This window comes from Trichoplusia ni, chromosome 7 (genome assembly GCF_003590095.1).
Source record: "Trichoplusia ni isolate ovarian cell line Hi5 chromosome 7, tn1, whole genome shotgun sequence".
Classification (NCBI taxonomy): domain Eukaryota; kingdom Metazoa; phylum Arthropoda; class Insecta; order Lepidoptera; family Noctuidae; genus Trichoplusia; species Trichoplusia ni.
In genome coordinates, this window is record NC_039484.1 from 2,595,875 (window position 1) to 2,614,840 (window position 18,966).

Below are 18,966 nucleotides of genomic sequence, written 5' to 3' on the forward strand. Positions count from 1 at the left end.
TTGGTTTTTATACGTTTATTGATAATAGATCAAACAATAATCACACTCGAGTACGTAAGTAACTCAGGCTACACATTTAGATAAAATCAATTATTTAAAATCAAAATATTTGAATTCGTAAAATAAATTACACACAATGTTTCATCCCTATGTACTATAAAACGTATGTATAGCAGCTAGGTACCTAGGCTAGGTAAGTATATATACAACAAACAACATTTTATTCAATTCAATGGCAATTTCTATAGAACGCTATAAATTACATTAAGTACATAATTTACGTGGTAAAACAAAATTTACATTAATTGTACAACGCGGGGGTGGTGGCCGGTGCACGACAAGCTGCGCTCGCACCGCCGATGTCATTGTTCCAATTGCTGTCGAGCGCGCGAGCTGGCAACAGCGCGCGGCCGAGCGGCAGCCGCGCCCGCGCCGCTCGCCGCCGCACGCACTCGCGCACCTCACCACAACACCGCTCGCGGCTCACAACACGCTCATCACAGTTTCTTGACGATGTCAAACTTGGACTTGAGGTCCATGGGCACTTTCTTGGGGTCGATCTTCTTCTTGGCGGCGAGCTGCGCGCGCATCTCGGCCGCGGTCATGTGCAGGTTGAGCCGCGGCGGCTCGGGCGGCGGCGACTCGCGCGCGTCCGCCGCGTCCAGCTCGGGCACGGGCTCGCCCGGCGCCGGCGCCACCACCAGCAGCTCCGCGTCCTCGCCGCGCTCCTTGATGCGCGCCACCACCTGCTTGTGGCTCTCGCCCGCGATGCTGTGCCCGTTCACCTCCAGGATGCGGTCGCCGCGCTTCAGCCCCGCGCTCTCCGCCGGCGAGCCTTCGTCCACCTTGCCGATGTACTGGCCGGGCTTGCCCTTCTCGGCGTGCAGGTTGAACCCGTACCCGTCGAAGTCGGGCGTCTTCCGCACGTGGCAGAGCCGCGGCTCCGTGGCCGCCGACCCATTCGCGGACATGATTCACTAGTCGAGAGACGCGCTGCTCGCGTCGCGCACACCAAGAGACTGGCGAGGCCGGCGCCCGCGCCCGGCCCCGCGCCCTGCCGCGCCCCCGCCCGCGCCCCGCGCACCTGTGAAGCCTCGCCTCAGGTGTGACGGAGTGGGGCCAGCGCGCGGGCGGGGTGTGGGGGGCGCTCACACCGCTTAGGCCTCCAGTACACACTGAATCGCCGCTGAGGCGCGAAGTATCGTCGCGAGTGTAACACACGGGCGCACGTTGTCAAGCTGGTTCTGTTCCCGAGAGCTGAATACCTGGTGAGTAGAGTGCCGCGCAACCGGCGAAGGCGGGCCCCGGGCCGCGCGCGGCATCCCGGCGACACGTCACTCTGCGCCCGCGCCGCCCGGGATCGAGGCCGAGCCGCTTTCCCGCAGAAACGCTGGTGTGTGTGTGTCATGTGCCGCTACTGCTATACCTGGTGTTGTGCTGTTGACAAGTAGTTCATTCATAGGGTCTAATCAGAGGCCCGTTATGAGTCCCTAATGCGGATCCGAAAGTAAAATACTATAGACGTAGGAATAAAGCATTCTTCATAGGTATGATGTAGGTATTCTTTGTATGTTCAACGTACAATAGTGCACACTGTGGTGTGTTAGTAGGACTCGACACAACAAAGCAATAAGAAGAAAGTATCACAAGGAAAACACTGAACGGTTGTTGTGTGGCGGTGAGTGGTGGCTCGCGTGTCCGATAGATGGCGGCGCGGGACCATCTGCCGGCTGCGGGTCGTTGTCCGCGCGCCGGCCCGGCCGCGCCGGCCGCCGGAAGCCCGGGACACGCCGCGTACTGTTACCCACCTGTAAGGAGTTCCTGTGCGTGTTGTGTATACACATCACTCAATGGCCGGACAGCCGTCATCGTTCGTGTCAAGTCAAATGTGGATACATTGTCATTGATACAGCGCGGCCGCGACACCGACTCGACGAAATACCTCATGAGTTCCAGTTAACACCAACAACAACTTACTGCTAGAGGATCTTATACAGAACGAGGCTGCCGAGCTGTCCGCAATACAAACACGGAGCCACAAAACCTTCACACTGCCCGTCGAAGTAAATCGCAAAATAACGGGCAAAACTATTCTGATCTAATCCACAAGGATTGAAGGAGAGTTACAAGTTTACATGTCAAGTTCTCATTGTAACTTGCAAATAATACATCCTAAATGATTCTCAAAACTGCAGTAAGCTGCCCACCAGTTGTTCTGCAGATGTCTCAAATACATATATCCCAGTTTATATGTTCAGACCACTGTACAAAGTTCGAAGTTGTGATATTTAAGGCTGGTGGTACAGCTGCGGTGCTCAACTCGTTGCGAAAATATTAAATTGGTTGGCGATAAGGTATCACTAAATACGCGCGTAATTGTTAGTCAAATGCAGCCGCGGCCGGATCTCGCTGATAGCGGCTCCGACGTGACTGTTTTGTATACGTAGCGCGCTGATCCACGCCGGCATCGCGGCAGCCAGCTATGCGATGCCGAACACTCTAGATACAATACATTTCCTTTCGGTTGTTTAGTACGTTATGACGCATGTACTTAGTTGTAAAGCGGTACAGTCCAGATGACATCGCTGGGAGACTGTTCTTCGTGACAACTACCTCGTAGTGTTTACTTTAGTATTTCTGCGCCATGTCAACACTTTATAGCTCGCTTGAAACCGATTCGTGAAGCGGTCTCCGCGGGCAGTTACTCTCCCATCACTGTATTGCTTCTTCTATAACCGAGACAATTTTGAATACATTATGATAATATTAGTGAGGTATGGGTGAAGCCGGCGGCGCGGGCGACTAGCCGCGCGTGCGCAGTCGTGCTGAGGCCGCCGAACCTGCCTAAATATTTACTTTCACTTTTAATTTAGTGGCGAGAGTCTCAAAATCACAGCTTACATATCTAATTAAATAACTCGTGAATGTGATCATGACCTCGCTACTCTAATATATTGCTCAAACAGTTCAATCAGGTTCTAAAACCAAGTAATTTGATTATAAGTGGGAACAATGATACACCATAAAAGTACTTACTAAGTTTTGGTGATAGTAGCTGGAGCTTTCACGTTTAGAAACATATTATTTCCAACAAATGAACTCTACAAATTGTGTAACGTACTTAATGTTAGACAACAATATATTCTGCACATTGTTCTATTGCAACACACAAAAACACCTTTCCGGCAAATCACCAAGCGCCGCAAGGACTTAATCTGCATTATTCCACCTGCCCATACGTCTTTTATTAAAAAATTTTCTCTCTACCTTGGCCCATCACTTTACAATAAAATTAACGCAATAATCCCTATATACGGCTCAACTTACTTTCATTGCAAAAAGATTGTTCGCACGCACCTACAAAAACTTAACTATCATGAAACTGAAGTGTTCCTGAATAAATGATTTTACTACCTATTGTCACATACCTATCACAACACACTTACACGAAAACAAGCACCACACACAAATAAAATAATCACACACCAAATACAATATCAAACAGACATCACACACACACACACTCACATACACACTACATAATATCACTGTACTAACACTAACTTTCCATTTTATTTTTATTTTATTTTTCTTTAGTTTAATACCGGCTAGAATTAAGAAAGGTATCCTATTGCTACAATTACCGGCAGTACATTTTAATTTTGATTTAAAATTTTACAAACCTTAATATGTTATTTTTGATCATAACACGTGCAACAGTCTTGTCTTCTACTAAGATTTGGGACCAGAACTGTCTTTCCTAAACACAGGCTATTTTGTAGCCTATCTAGGAGAACAGTACTCAACCCATTAACTAGATTAATACTAACTCTGTGCCTGCATATACTGTCATAAAACTACTGTCATGTAATCTAGTCCTAGTTACACAATAAATAAATTTAAATTTAAATTTAAATTAAATAACGGAGAAATTTAACTGGTAGGTAAAGTGTTGGTGTTAGGGTGGTGTGTGGCACGTGCCCGTAGTACACACCGCGGCCATTGAAGGCGCGGTGCGCATGCGCGAAGGTCGCCGGCCGGTCCGCGCGGGGCCGCCTGCGCCCGCGCCGCATTCCACCATAATCCCGCTCATGTTTATTTGGCAGCCTGCGCAGTGTTGTTGCCATACTCTCCAGTACACTCAGCTACTGATATCTACTGATACTATGCATATGCTTATATTTCATTCGAAATGCTATGTTTGTGACCGATATCTTTTAATTCTATTACATTAATTACTTAATGGTAGGTATTTGTGAAGTTTTTTTTTTTTGGTTATCACACAAGTCATCTGACTTCCAATACAGTCATCGCAAATTTTTACGTCGCGGAATTTGTTACGCCCATTCTTCTCCACAGCAATCAGGAAGTAATAAAGGGTGCGCAAATAAGGGTGTTTGTTTCTTAGTTAATAAGAATATCACTTTTGAATTTGAACGATGTATTGAGTCAACACGGGCTTCAGAACAGTCTCAACGCGACTCAATGTTATAGCTGAGAGTAGCGCGCGAGTTGTGAATGTTAGGTAGCGGTTAAATAACTCGGCGGCGAGTGCAGCTCATGTAATGAGTGATTAGGCGACATTCCACACCGCTCTGTGACGTCACCGCATTATTGCTCGCTCGCGGCTCTACGGTGATCAACACCTGCGCCTGCGCACACCTTGTCGCCACCGTCGTCCGAATGAAGTGCATGCTAACATGACGCATATGTACTTTCAAGATGTAACTAGTCTACTCTGGAGCTACTATGACTTCCATTTAAGTTTCAGACCCCCATTCTATGTGATCGGAATCACCAATCTGTCCTAAACGTATCACTCCGCGGATTTGTTGACCTACAGATGTCGTATTACAATTTATTAATAACTCGTCATAATCACACGATACATCGGCAATTTGATTACGAACACAAAAAAATACGATTGCGTAAAGCTTAAAGTATGCGAAGAGTGGCGGGAGGAGGGGCGCGGCGGGGGGGAGGTGTGAGGTACCGCCGCGCCGCACGTGTGCGCAGCGGCGTCTGAGGGATCTGCTGGACGGAGGGACTAGTTACTACCAACTCTGAACATCAGAGTAATTGCGGAACAGGGACGCAGCTACACACCGTATAGTGCGCTCTCACTCTTCCACAACTGCTATAACATTACTTTACCTCGTTTTGGTATTCCCCAACGAGGAACGGGTGCAGATGTCTGAGAAAAACCTCACCTTACACGAACAAGAATCAAGCCAAATACCTCGCGTCGTTACGTTACCACGTGATTAAAGTATTTCGAGTACGAAATAACACATTTTTAACATTGTTTACGAATTTTTGTCAACTATTGTCTGTATAATGAGGTGTGAGTCACTAGTCTTACAACTCTTACTACGATACAAGTTGTGGAAACACTCTGAGCGTGCAATCTTAATACCAAACAGTTGCGAAGCGACAAAACACACACAAACAAACATACGTTGACGACAGAAGCGCAGAGATTTGATGAAGGGGTTATAAATATCATCCATTCTTATCCATAATTCATATTCCCAATTATCCAATACTAGCTGTTGCCCGCGACTTCGTCTCCGTGGGTACAAGATGTAAGTTATGATTTATACCTGCACTGATTTTTTCACATTTTCCATTGTATATTCGCTTCTATTAGTCGCAGCGTGATGATTTATAGCCTAAAGCCTTCCTCAATGAATAGTCTATTCAACACAAAAATAATTTTTCAATTTGGACCAGTAGTTCCTGAGATTAGCGCGTTCAAACAAACAAACTCTTCAGCTTTATATATTAGTATAGATATATTGTGTAACTAATTGATGAAATATTTAAGCAGCAAATATTGTTAAGAACCAAACTCATACGCATATGACTCACTTGCAACGGTACGTACACATCGCCGAACAATCATGAATCAGGTTCAGAGATCTGACGGATAAGCTATCTGTGAATAGGTTCGTTGGACATTGTATCAAACTTAAAATATACGAAGAACCTTTAAAAATAATAAAAGATGACAACAAGGAACAAGTTGAACACTACAATCATCATTAATCAAAATAATTCGAACTTGAACAGCAGAAATCTATTCAAACATACTGAATTGAATCATTGCAAATGACATTCTTTTCATCGACTAGCGTTAGCGTTACATATTGTGGATCGGTGGGGTGGGCTCGCCAGTGCATGAGGCACACTGCTGTTTACAGCGCGCGTCACGTCGCCGCCGCGCACTCGCCGGCACGACCTCACGCTCTAGCCAGGCTATATTACAAATACACGTCTCTGAATATGTATGATGCTTAATAGAATCCACGAAGCGCCAGGCGACGGGCGCCCACTGAACGTGCTCCGACGAGCTCATATCACTTGGAAGAGACTAATACTTATTTGCAAAGTATAGACAATGATTTGCGTTAATTAAGGAGAAGAAGTTCATGCAAGCGCGGTACTACAGTGATGATGTAACCCACACGTAGTTAACGTAACGTAAATATTGAGTCAGTACAGTGAACGTGAACGAGTACGTGTGTAAGAAATGATTACTTTTATAACAGTCTCGTCGCCGTGAAATCTTCATTCGCCGCAGCCGATGCGAACTCTACACTTCGTCATATTAGCTCATACCATACGAGGAGGTCGTCGTCATTCCGCGGTATACTGTCTAAGAAAGAGTAATAAACCATGTACATACTGATTATCTACTATTATAAGCCAACTGTCCTTTACTCATAGGATTCTATAGTATCCGTATGAGAGGGATGTATTGGGGTGAGGACGTCTTTGACAAAACTCACGTGACATCTTTAAGATTGTCGTTTGTCTGACTCGTGGCCAGCCTTTTGTACACTTTAGGAGGTAACTAACACTCTCACACACGCTCTATAATAAGGCTCTACGGCAGTCAGTATTTCATACCGTCGCTAAGTCCCGTTTGCGCGGAGTCCCGCTCCCGCCGAGTCCCGCTCGCTCGGCGCCCTATTAAAGACATCAACGCGCTCGCTCTTATTCCCGTGTTGTTCTCACAATGCTATTAGTTGAACTCATGTTGTGATAGTGTGTTTTGTTATGTTTATATGTATAGCACTTACTGCAGCTTATTTGATACGGCACATAAAATATAATCGACGCGACCGTAGTGTATCAACGTGATAAGGCTTACTCGTACTTGTGGGAAATTAAACCTTAAAGATGTTTTGGTATAGTTACAGTATAGTTTCTAAACGTTACTTCTTGTAAGGTAATTAGTGTAATTGATCTTAGTACTTAAAAAATATTTTTCATCGAGTTTACTATATATTTCCTACGGAGTGCAATATGTGTAAGCGCACGTAGGAAGCCTGACTGCGATATATGATGTGTGGTTAATACGTCGCGCTATGTGTGTGTGTGTGTGTCGCGCATTCCGGCGACTTATCTATACTATCGGTCGCCATTGTCCGCATAGTTCGGACGATTACGATAAGCAGCGTGTGTATGTTAACAGTCACACAAACGCACATGCGCACACTCGCACACTAGCGCAGCGGTGATTACCGATGGCCTCAATAATCGTAAGTCGCTGAAATTTACCGCATTAGTGATATTGATGAAGTTGTAATCTGAATAATATACACGTCACTGATCACTTTTACACTTAGGACTGTGATAGCTGTTGACTTCGTGATCCAGGTCATAGTTAGAGAGTTGCTAACTGGGCCGAGCTCGCCGCACGACAGGATCACGTGAGCACACATCATACCTACAGTACTGCACCACCATGGCAGGCACCACTCATCACCACTGCCAATATTGTTATGACTTGGGATCGTAAGAATGCGGATGTACAGCCCAGTAGTAGCGGAGGGCGCTTTTAGCTAACATTAGGCGGTGTGTCGTGTGTAGCGGCGGCAGGCTGGTCGGCATGCGCGGCGCGTGCGCACTCTCGCCGGAGAGATCGCGGGACAGGCAGACGTGCGCGACCTTACAATAGCACTCCGCATACCGCGACCAGTCAGTAGAGGTCTGATAAGTAACTTATTTTCGTATTGATGGTACCTTCCTTATTCCATGACTTGGTTTGCTTTGTTTATTACAACATCACTGGCAAAATCTAAGTCTTCAAAAGACCAGGATGGTCCCTTTGTTGTCTGTTCTCTCACTTGTGATCTCTGATCCGCAATTTCGCCGGTCGGTGAAGTTTTGATAAATATAAATATAAGCTGACATACACAAAGCAGCTGCTTGCTCAGCTGGCACTGAACTCCCCTCACATCGCGGCCCACACCGCCACCCGCCGGCTCCGGCCCACTCTGCGATTGTTTTCTAATCTACTGCGAAGGCTCTCCGGTGTGTTCCTCCTACAGCCGTCTGCTGGCACATATACCAAGCTGACGACCTTGTGCTATTGTGTGTGTGTGTGGCATATTTATGCTGATGTTTGGCACCTTCATGTAAACCATGATGTAGTGACGCATGAAAGAATTCTTAAACACAGACCGAGATACTGAAAACACTGGTTTTACTTCTTGGTCTTTTTATTCACTGGTCTTACAGACCTCTGAAAAAACTATTATTTTGGCTTTGAAATGTGATATAGCCAATCTATACATTTTAGCATTACGTTTCCCTATTCACACGACACTCAGCGGCTCCAGCGCTTCTGTACCCCAGCTAGTGACTATCACTGTAGGTACTAATAGATGTTTATTTTTCATTCCAGAGTGAGCAGTGTATCGCAGCGTGCAGGACATCTGGTTCTACGAGACGGTTGGTGTCGGAGTGCGCGGCGGTGGTGCCGGGTGTGATGCGCAGTCACCGCGGCTGCTAGCGGCGACGGGATGGGGTCGCGCGGGGGCGCGGGGGGCGGGGGCGGGGGCACGGCCCGCTCGCGGGGTGAGGCGCAGCGCGCGCTCGACGAGTTCGAGGAGCTGGCGGGGCTGCGCGGGGGCGGCGAGGGGGGCGGCGGGGGAGGCGGCGGCGGGGGAGGGGAGGAGCGCAGCACCTACGTGCTGGAGCACCTCGCCACGTTCACGGTGACGCGCGAGACCGGCATCGTGTACCCCGCGGACGGCATGCGCCGCCTGCTGCAGCTCGAGAAGACTAACGGTAAGCACGTTCCACTCCCGCATACCCTACACAAGAATCCAGCGGCACATGCAATCTGTATCTAAAGTATACACACCTTTGACATTCCAGTCTAATGCCCGAAGCAAAAATATAATTGTCCCATCGTAAGGTATTAATGACAATTTATCTTTTGCAGGAATATGGAGCCAAAAGATGCAACTATGTCTGGAGGGCCAGTGGGTGCTGGTCATGGACTACGAGACAGGGGTGAGTGTGCCTCAGACTTACTGTAATTCCCATCCTGGTGTAATATTGTGACTTATTAAGGCTGCGAATAGTTAACAAGATTAATCAATACATTAACCGTCTGGTCCAAGGTCAACATGAGACTGGAGTAACAATTTCTTTGTTGAGTTACATGCTCATTAGTTTGTTTAACACGTATGTTGATGTTGCAGTCTATAATGGAGCGGTTCCCGGCGTCGTGGGTGCACTCGCCGACGGCGTTCACGTCGCCGGAGCCGGCGGAGCTGTACAACAACGTGCTGGCCTTCGTGGTGGGCGCGGCGGGCGAGGGCGGGGGCGCGCCGCCCGGGGGCGCGCAGGCCGGGGGCGCCGCGCCCCGACGCGAGCTGCACATCTTCCAGTGCCACGACGTCAGCGCCCAAGTACTGGTCGAGGAACTCAATGCGCTCAAGTGAGTGATATGCCATATTTATAGTTGCCGGAAGCAATGTTCCCTCTTTATGCAACCCTAGCATATGAATCCAGTCAGCTTCACAAAACAACAGTGTTTGAATTATCATTAACACCACGCTACATCGATCACACTAGCTACTAAAAGTACCTACTTAAATACGGAAACTGAAATTGGCGCTCGCATTGTTTTTCAGCATTTAATAATATCCAAAGATTTTGAAGCAAGATCAATAGTAACGACATCGACAGGGCTACAACATTAGCCCAATTATAGTAGATGTATGATAAGCGCGTCATCAGTAGTGGCAGGTGTCGCTCTCGGGAGCAGCCCCCGCGGCCTCGCTCGTCAGCGCGTAGAGCTGTGTCAGCGTTATCTCGTGCCTGTATCTCGCCGAGTGCGTTATCTCGGTGCTCTCGAGCCGCGCCAGTCGCTCGCCGGATGATCTACATCAAGCACAAGATCGCGCTGCCCGTCTCCGCCTACTCCTGGTGCGGCCTCCACCCCTCACAGCATGACTCTGGCTGTGTTCTCTGGCGCATCTCATCTGGTGTAGCCTATTATCGGAGATCCCTTCCATGTCAAAACGATTTTCTCCGGCATGAGATCCGTGCTCTCTGACCCAACTTTTATGTGACAATTCTCAAAAAAAAAAAATTAAGCGTCATCAGTAATGTGTATCGAGCTCGAGTAGCATCACAGTGAACTGTGAAAACGAAGCGATGAGTGAGCTGCCCCGTGAGCACGCAGCCAGGGCCATGTCGTGTGTAATAGTCCTCGCGTGTGTAACGTGTGTGTATCGCGTGTGTAACGTGCGCGTGTGTCTGCAGGGGCGTGAGCGGCGCGGGCGCAGGCGAGGGGCGCGCTGACTTCATCATAGAGCGAGAGCGCGAGCGGGAGCGGGACAGCGATGCCGAGCGGCCGCGCAGACAGGTAACTAACATACAATACTGGTGTGTATTTCCTGGGATATAGTATGAGCAGAACAAGTATGGCACGTTACTTCGAGAATTAGAATTTTGTGTCCTCGTCCCGCGTCTTTTCTGATTGTTTCGACCTTGAACTTGATTTGCGTTTCTGTTATCATTACGAAATAGGATTCAGTATCTACTTCAAAGGTAAGGATTATTCGATACAACCACGAGGTACAGTATTGTTGGTTTGGCGCCACCTATTGTTAACCACATCCCGTACACCGCACCCGATTTCCTTATCCGACTGCATCAATGTTTGAATTCTGAAATAGCCTGAAGGAGGATTCTTTTGACATTGTTGTCACCTTATTTTAAATAACTGTATTCCGAGCGAATGAAAAGTGCATATAGTCGGGGAAAAACCACGGTATTTGGTATCTTGCGGTTCGATTGTTGCGATTAAATTACAGTTTTATCAAAGTAAGAAAATTCAGCTAGTTATATGTACATCGCTATGTAAGATAACTTTTTCAGAATGCATTATTATTTGTTCAGTATAGTTTAAAGATTGTACTGGAACCCTCACGCCTGGCACTTTACCCCGATGGTCATGATGGATGGTATCTGACAGTCGCTTCTTCGTCATCATCATCAACCTTGCATAACTCAATGCTGGGCAAAGGCCTCTTTTATTTATGTCATATTCCAATGCTCGATTCTGAAAGTGTACTATGGGTGCTCCATAGTTTTTATTGTCTATTTTATTTAGAAAACTTTACTATCACAAATAAATTTCGTGAAAAAGTTTGATGACCTTAGGTAAAAGGTTATATTATTTTTTAACCAATTTAATTACTTTAGAAGGCCTTCCACGTTATAAATCCTCGTCGAACCCGCAATCATATTTACAGTACAGTGGTTTAGCTTTCTAAGCTCTTATCAATCGTAGAGTTTTACATACGGACCTAAAACCAATGGATTTTGATTTTGCCGCGTCACTTAATGACTGTCCCGGTAACAATTTCATAATAACAAAATCTTGTATCATAACAAATGACCCTGACTCTGAATATACGGCGTGACTGCCTAATTACTGATGAAGTAGGGACGCTAATTACATTGGCGAACAAAAGAAACCACTCTGTTTATGTAATGATAATATTGTAATTTATTAACCAAAATCGTTAGCTGTAAAATAATTGAGCAATTGATAACGACCCGCGAGACTTGATGGCGACGACTATAAAGACGCTTATTGCATTTCTATTCGTTATTCATCAGCATTTTTATTCGTGCGAATATTGAAGCCATTTTGTAACGTCAAGGTTGGTAGGCAAAAGCCAGCGCATCTTTACGTTTATCGTAATTTTCTAGTTTATGGCTCCTCGTCTTTGGATCATGAATTATTTTAGAGCTTTATCATAAATCGTTATTGATGCCCACTTTTCTATATCCTTCTCCATTTTTTGAAGTTTTGATGATTGATTTAATGAACCGCCGATGAGTATAATTATTTCGAATCAAAATATCTTTATTCCTTTTTTTCATTTATTGAAAGAACACCTCCACGTAAATTTTCGCGGTGTAACATTTAATTTAACTCTTTTTTTCATATAGCTTGTAGACTGCAACTTCTACACAGCATGTTATTATAGTATACACAGTGTATGTGCGCAATGCTTGCTCCTTACCTGCGGGTGCCGGGCGAGGCGTATCGCTGCGGTATCGATCGCAGATAGCGCCGCCAATGTTATACTGATAAAAACAAATGTTATAAATACGTCGATATATAGAATCTTGTCGGCCAAACTAATCCTATGTCTTTATACCAGCTTAGAAGTATCTTACCTGCCACGCACTTACCGTACACACCTAATTCTCGCCTTGTTCATTGTATTGTGACCGGTAACTTCTGTTTAACGCTAAAGCCTGATAGAGAGCAGCAGTTGGCCCTCACGATAAGTCGTCTTCTCTGCCTGTCGGACCTTACCTTTTTACTTTTGATCTTCCCCTAGGCCCTAGACGAAGAGAAGATCTATGGACTCGTTCTTACTTCTAAACTTATTCAAAAATCTTTTTTTTTTTCTTTTTATTTACGGGGTTTTTTCTGAATAGAAGATGTCACCCCGATGATTGATACAGATATTTTTTAAAAATTAACAGTTACATAATATAATAATATAACTAGTGACCTGCCCGCAATCTCATGGCCATTATCATAAGGCTATAAAGCATTCTCGCCTCGTCCGATAAACGCGAGGCAACAATGCTATTATAGCAGCCCACATTTTCACTGTTGGAAAAAGCTTGTCTTCTCCGGACCCCGACACGGACACACTCCGACAGGATATGATGCACTTCTTCAATAACGCCACAAGCATCGCAATTGGGAGAATTGACTCTGAAATTCAAAAATCTGATGTTGCGACTTTACCGAGATGGTAGGCGAAGGTTGGGCGAAACTAGGTGCTGTCCAATGTGATTTGACCTTATAAAAGTGTTTACAGTGCCACGAAATGTATTTCTTTTGAAGAGTATTGTGTTAGTATATTCATATATTGTAATGATTTGACGATTACTGAAGCTATTTAGTATAATGTTTTATCATACCTTATCACCTAATTGCGTGGTTGCCACTCACCAGCGGCAATACTATTCAAGCTAGATAGACTACCGAGGTTACATGAAGAAGTCAATCTGCATGAAATAATATGATGAGTCATGCCTGACCTATATCAAACTGTAAACAAACACACAGCGCAGCCTGCCTGAACCTTGCGCCGCCTAATATTGTGAAGCACGTTACGTGATGCGTCACCAGAACAAGCAACGCTGGTGATACCACCTGACTCACACATATATTTAGATAATCTTATCTGCCCTTGTCAGATTACAACATTCCACGTTTTATAAATATTATTTATGAGGCTGATGCTGATCAGTTTATATTTAGACACAATTAACATAATTCGAGTCGCTGATACTCCCGTTGAAACATTGTTTAACATAAATAAATGTACTGATACTACCTGTGGCAGTCGACCATCACGCTAGTGGATAGTTCGGACTTCGCGTGTCGGATCCGGTAGTTGTTGTTGTCCGCGGGTGACGCAGGTGTTATCAGCGCGATAGCGCAGCTCGCGGCGCGGCACTCGGCGGCGGAGCGCGGCGGCGGCATGGCGCGCCTCTACCACACCTACACGCGCCAGCAGTGGGAGGCTGTGCTGCTCGTGAGTACGAGGCGCACCGCACGCCGCTAGTAAAGGAACACCGCTCATGTAAACAGCACTCTCGTAATATGTTCACAGCAAATGTCAGCACAGCTGGGGCGCATCGACCGCAGCGAGCGAGCGGAGCGCGGCGAGCGCGGCGGCTCCGGCGGCGAGCGGGACGACGCGTCCTCCACGGGCTCGGAGCGGCTGTACGAGCAGGACATCGCCATCCTCAACCGCTGCTTCGACGACATCGAGAAGTTCATCGCGCGGCTACAGCACGCGGCGGCGGCGCAGCGCGAGCTGGAGCGGCGGCGGCGCTCGCGCGGGGGGCGGCGCGCGGGCGGCGGCGCGGCCGGCGAGGGCATGCTGGCGCTGCGCACGCGCCCGCCGCCCGAGCGGGACTTCGTGGACGTGCTGCAGAAGTTCAAGCTGTCCTTCAACCTGCTGGCGCGGCTGCGCGCGCACATCCACGACCCCAACGCGCCCGAGCTGGTGCACTTCCTGTTCACGCCGCTGGCGCTGATCGTGGACGCGGCGCAGGACGCGGCGGACGGGCGCCTGCCCGCGCGCGTCGTGCAGCCGCTGCTCACGCGGGACGCGCTCAACCTGCTCGCCAACTGCGTCACCAGCAAGGAGACCGAGCTGTGGCACTCGCTCGGGGACGCCTGGCTCGTGCCCCGGTACGTACAATACACATAACACCACACAAAGCGACCCTGAGAGTCAGAACATATTCATAGGTCCGTGGCTATAAAACTGATATAATTTATCATTATATCACACTGTATCAGTTTCCACGAACTCCGCGCTGTAATCCGCTTCGTCGTTGTTGTTAGTAAGATAATCCACTCATTATGGCGTCGCGTGAACTTCTCCAATCTGAGGAAACATTCCGCGGCCATCAGATAACAAACACTTATCAGCCGTATTCAAATTATACGCGATATGCAAATACACGCGCGCCCTGCGGGGCCCGTGGGGCCCGGCGGGGCCCATCAGACCCTAAGTATTGCGATGTGTTGTGCAGGGAGCAGTGGAAGACTACCATCCCGCCGTACCAGCCGGTGTTCATGGACGGCTGGAGCCCTGACTACCAGGTGGACGACCAGCCGCTGCGCAGGTAACATCAACACCTTTACGTATCGCCTATCTGATTCACTGCTTATTCATTCACTGTTTATGTTTTCTCGTATTACATCTTTGACTGTCACACTGTGTGTTCACTGTGTCTGTAGCACTTGTGTAAGTCCGTTATATGTTTGTGTTGAACACTTTATGCAAAATAATAGTTTACGAGGAACACGTTGTAGTCTGCCATTCGACTGGTGCTGACGAACGCTGCAAGTTGTGAACACGTAGCGTGTGTAGGCGAGCTGGTGATGTGGGAGCGGTGACTATATGTTGTGTGTGTCGTGTAGCGAGGTAGCGTCCCCGCGCGGGCGCTCGCCCCCGCGGCGTAGCTCGGCGGCGCGGCCCGAGCCCCCGCCGGACCCCGCCGGCTACGAGCGCTACGAGCGCGACGAGACCGACCTCTACGCCGAGCAGTACGCCCCCTACCCCAGGTAACACATGGCTGCACCATCTGCACTAATACTTTTTCTCACTTGTTTAACAAAAAAGTCCGTAATTAGATACTTTGCATGTGACAGAACGTCTTGGCGGCAGTAGTCTTAAGTGAAATGTTTCCTTTTTATGTGCTAATTGTCCACCATCATCAAGACAAAATTAAACAAAACAAAAACAAAAAAAGTAGTCATGTCGTTCGTTATGTCAGCAGCAGGAACATGCGCGGCATGGGGCGCGAGGACTCGGGCTCGGCGGCATCCTCCCCGGACCGCGAGCAGGCGTACCGAGCAGACCGGGACGACGGTGCGTACACACATACACACACGCAACACCACACACACCGGCGTGGCGGCACTAACGGGCCTCGTGTTACAGACGACCTGGGCGAGGCGTGGGCACGCGGCGTGATGGCGCGCGGCGGGCGCGTCGTGCGCGTCACCTACCCGCGCACCGCCAACAACGACAAGGAGCTCACCGTGGTGCGCGGCGAGTACCTCGAGGTGAGTGTGACCCGCCTGGCGGGGTCGCCTCCCGCCAGCCCGTCAGCCCGCCAGCCCTCGCTGACGTGACGCTGTCCGCAGGTGCTGGACGACTCGCGCAAGTGGTGGAAGGCGCGCAACCGGCGCGGCGTGACGGCGCACGTGCCGCACACCATCGTGGCGCCGGCGCTGTCGCCGCCCGCCTCGCCGCATCTCTACCCCAACCCCATCTACACGCACTACCAGGTGACCAGCCGCACGAGCTCTCTCGACACTTGCTGAAGTTCTCTTGCTATTCTGTGTTTGCTATAATTCTCTGTTTGATTCTTCTAGGAGGGCGCGGCGGGAGGCGCCGGCGGTCGCGGCTCGGGTGGCAGCAGTCCTGTGGGCGCGGCGGGTAGGGGCGCGGGGGGCGCGGCTGGGGGCGCGGGAGGCGCGGGCGCGGCTGACTGGGTGCGGCGGGAGCGCCTCGGCAAGAAGGGCGAGTTCCGCTACTTCTAGAGCCCGCGCCGCCCGCCCGCGTGTGTGTGCACCGCTTCACCGCGTCGCGCTCCGGGCCGGAGCGGGCGGCCCGGACTGGCCCGGACCGGCCCGGAACGCGGGTTGTGTTGTCATTGTTGTCCGACGCGCTATGTCATACAAGTCTGATTTAAATTATTACCTTTGTAAATGTATACATGTATACGTACACCGGTGGCGCCCTCACTTGTATCGAGCGGAGCGCGTCACGCGCCGCTAGGACCCCTGATATGTATAGCTTTTAAATTATTAGAGTGTGAGTAATCGCAAATACATAAATATTGAAATATAATAATATATCTAAACCTAGATATGATGTAAATGAAACAAATTATATGGGTATATTTTCATACTATTAATATATTGTGAACGGGGTGGACATCCTGCGCAGCGGGCTGAGCTGCGCGTGCGCAGGGGGACCAGTCCGTCGTCTACGTAATGCTCCGTACTTGTACCTACTTTATTATTAAATTCATTTTTTATCGAACTCGGTGTTGGTCTGTTTCCCTCCCCCTCCCCAGACGGTTATCGGTGACTATCAGCGTCACGAGCGATGCGATCAAGCGCGCGATATCTCGCGGTCGATACGTTACGTGTGTGTGCGTGTGTATGTCGCTTCGCTTGCATCCATGTTGTGCTGTGTACTAGTGTGCTTGTCAGCTTGTGTTACGTGTGTCGGTAAGTGTGCTAATCTTGTGTCTTAATTATTACGATAAGAAAGATATCAATGTGCTGTATTACCCTTAACAGTTTTATTAAATCAAGTTGTTATTTAATTTTGCCGAAAAATAATTTATTTATCTGTAGTTCATTTCAGATCTAATGCATGCTATTATTGTCTTTTGACTATAAAGTTAGCTAGAGCGCTTAAAAATTAAGCTTTTATGTGGAAAGCTACAAATATAGGGGAATGTTTCAGAGCGAGCCGCGGTCCCGCCCCCACCCCCGCCGCCGCCGCCACCCCCTCCCGCGCCCCTCACACCGCCCGCGCCGCGCACCGACACCATGAAGTGTGAGTATTACATAACTGACAGCTGACAGCTGTTCTGAAGGATTAGCAAAGTGAACACGGTGTACTTCCATCACTGAGTTTTCTAGCATGCTAGTCATGGAACTGCACCGTGTTCACTATTGTATGTTATTTTTGGACATGGACATAAGAAATATAAGATTATTGTGTGTTTAAATCTGAACCTAACACACCAACGCTCAAAACCTAGATAGTTTGAGGTAATCCAATGCTCCAAAACTAATGTATCTTATGTACCTACCACCTAAGTTCACATTGTGGAATGCAATAAACGTATTGAGTATTGAGTATCTCTGATAATTCAAGAATAAACCTAAATAAGCCCTAAAATATACTTAATCAAGTATCAATGTTTTCCTTTAATTATAATGTTATTAACAGCGATAAAATCGGTGGCGAGCACGAGCGGTGACCTCCAAGAGGAGCTGAAGATGGTGCTGCCGGCCATCCAGCAGCGCAAGAACAAGCTCGACCTTAAGAAGACGCCTGATGTCTTCATAGACCAGGTACAGTCCTGCTGGCACAATCACTTATCACTTACTAGAAAGCAGCATCATGGCACCACTCAATAGGACTACACGGATAGCCGAGTGGTTGACGTCACCAGGCCAAACCCACAATGTATGTCGTGTCGCGGGTTCGATCCCCACGCAGGACAACGCAGGACGTTTGTGTTATCCAGGAATGCGTGATCTGAGTCTGGGTGTCTTCGTGCATGTCATTTGTATGTTTGTGACACCCCGAGCGAAGGACTACCATATGTTCCCAGTTCCCACCTCTTATCTTGAAGTACAATAAAGTACTTGAGTATTGATGTCCATGTGTGATCGTGCAGAAGTCGAACCCGGACGAGGTGGCGGAGTGGCTGGAGGCGAAGGGCTTCAGCGCGGGCACGCGGCGCGCGCTGCGCATGGCGGGCCACCAGCTGTTCGGGCTCACGCGCGCGCAGCTGGAGCAGGCGCTGGGCGCCGACGAGGGCCGCCGCCTCTACAGCCAGATCCTCGTGCAGCGGAACGTCTCCGGGGTGAGTGAGTGTGCTCTAGCGGCCTCCGCACTAAACACTGACATCAAGGACCATTTTAAACACTGTTAATGAGTGTGGAAGTAAACACCTTTGTCCAAAAAAATCAAAATTAAGTCTTCGACGAGAATTATTCAGAAATTAGGTTAGGCCAACAGCACGAAATTATTATCAGTACTTACGATGACATGTATAATGTTTCAGTACAAGACTACTTCAGCGTCCGAGCTGCAGAGCATCCTGCGCAAGGCGCGCGAGAAGGTCGAGGTCTCGTGATCGAGACACACGCACACACGCGGACACACGCACACGGTGACAGCGACGACGACGCCACCTACTGCTGACATACACACAAGTTTCGTGTGTCGATCAACGATCGTCGGGAGAGGAAATTTTATTACATTTGATATAGGCTACCATTTATTATTATTTAAATTTATTTTCTTAATAAATTTGTTATAATTATGACTAATTTTAATTATA

The 18,966-nt window shown here is 48.2% G+C and overlaps 2 protein-coding genes across 5 annotated transcripts; one reads left to right on the top strand and one right to left on the bottom strand.

Annotated features, from left to right (window-relative positions):
- Nucleotides 1-1,034, bottom strand: LOC113496032 (Na(+)/H(+) exchange regulatory cofactor NHE-RF1-like). Its single transcript, XM_026875089.1, has one exon. The coding sequence runs from the start codon at nt 969-971 to the stop codon at nt 498-500; it is 474 nt and encodes a 157-aa protein (XP_026730890.1). The 5' UTR covers nt 972-1,034; the 3' UTR covers nt 1-497.
- A 110-nt stretch (nt 1,035-1,144) lies between these two features.
- Nucleotides 1,145-18,875, top strand: LOC113496029 (epidermal growth factor receptor kinase substrate 8-like protein 1). Of its 4 annotated transcripts, none has more exons than XM_026875083.1 (16): nt 1,145-1,268; nt 8,696-9,081; nt 9,239-9,309; nt 9,501-9,739; nt 10,570-10,672; nt 13,962-14,548; nt 14,896-14,988; nt 15,287-15,430; nt 15,643-15,737; nt 15,810-15,934; nt 16,016-16,159; nt 16,247-16,310; nt 17,352-17,444; nt 17,844-17,968; nt 18,298-18,486; nt 18,688-18,875. In XM_026875083.1, the coding sequence occupies exons 2-16, from the start codon at nt 8,814-8,816 to the stop codon at nt 18,757-18,759; spliced, it is 2,412 nt and encodes an 803-aa protein (XP_026730884.1). In that variant the 5' UTR covers nt 1,145-1,268; nt 8,696-8,813; the 3' UTR covers nt 18,760-18,875. The 4 variants fall into 4 exon arrangements, with proteins under 4 accessions (XP_026730884.1, XP_026730885.1, XP_026730886.1 ...); XM_026875084.1 differs by having other exon boundaries at nt 15,646-15,737; XM_026875085.1 differs by lacking the exon at nt 15,287-15,430 and having other exon boundaries at nt 1,147-1,268.
- Nucleotides 18,876-18,966: the final 91 nt, after the last annotated feature.

What these genes read in the sequence shown, in the direction of transcription:
- LOC113496032 (XM_026875089.1), bottom strand. Translation starts at nt 971, where the DNA reads ATGTCCGCGAATGGGTCGGCGGCCACGGAGCCGCGGCTCTGCCACGTG.
- LOC113496029 (XM_026875083.1), top strand. Translation starts at nt 8,814, where the DNA reads ATGGGGTCGCGCGGGGGCGCGGGGGGCGGGGGCGGGGGCACGGCCCGC. An exon ending in TCATGGACTACGAGACAGGG is followed by an intron (nt 9,310 to 9,500) that starts GTGAGTGTGCCT and finishes TTGATGTTGCAG; the next exon opens with TCTATAATGGAGCGGTTCCC. An exon ending in CCGAGCAGACCGGGACGACG is followed by an intron (nt 15,738 to 15,809) that starts GTGCGTACACAC and finishes CTCGTGTTACAG; the next exon opens with ACGACCTGGGCGAGGCGTGG.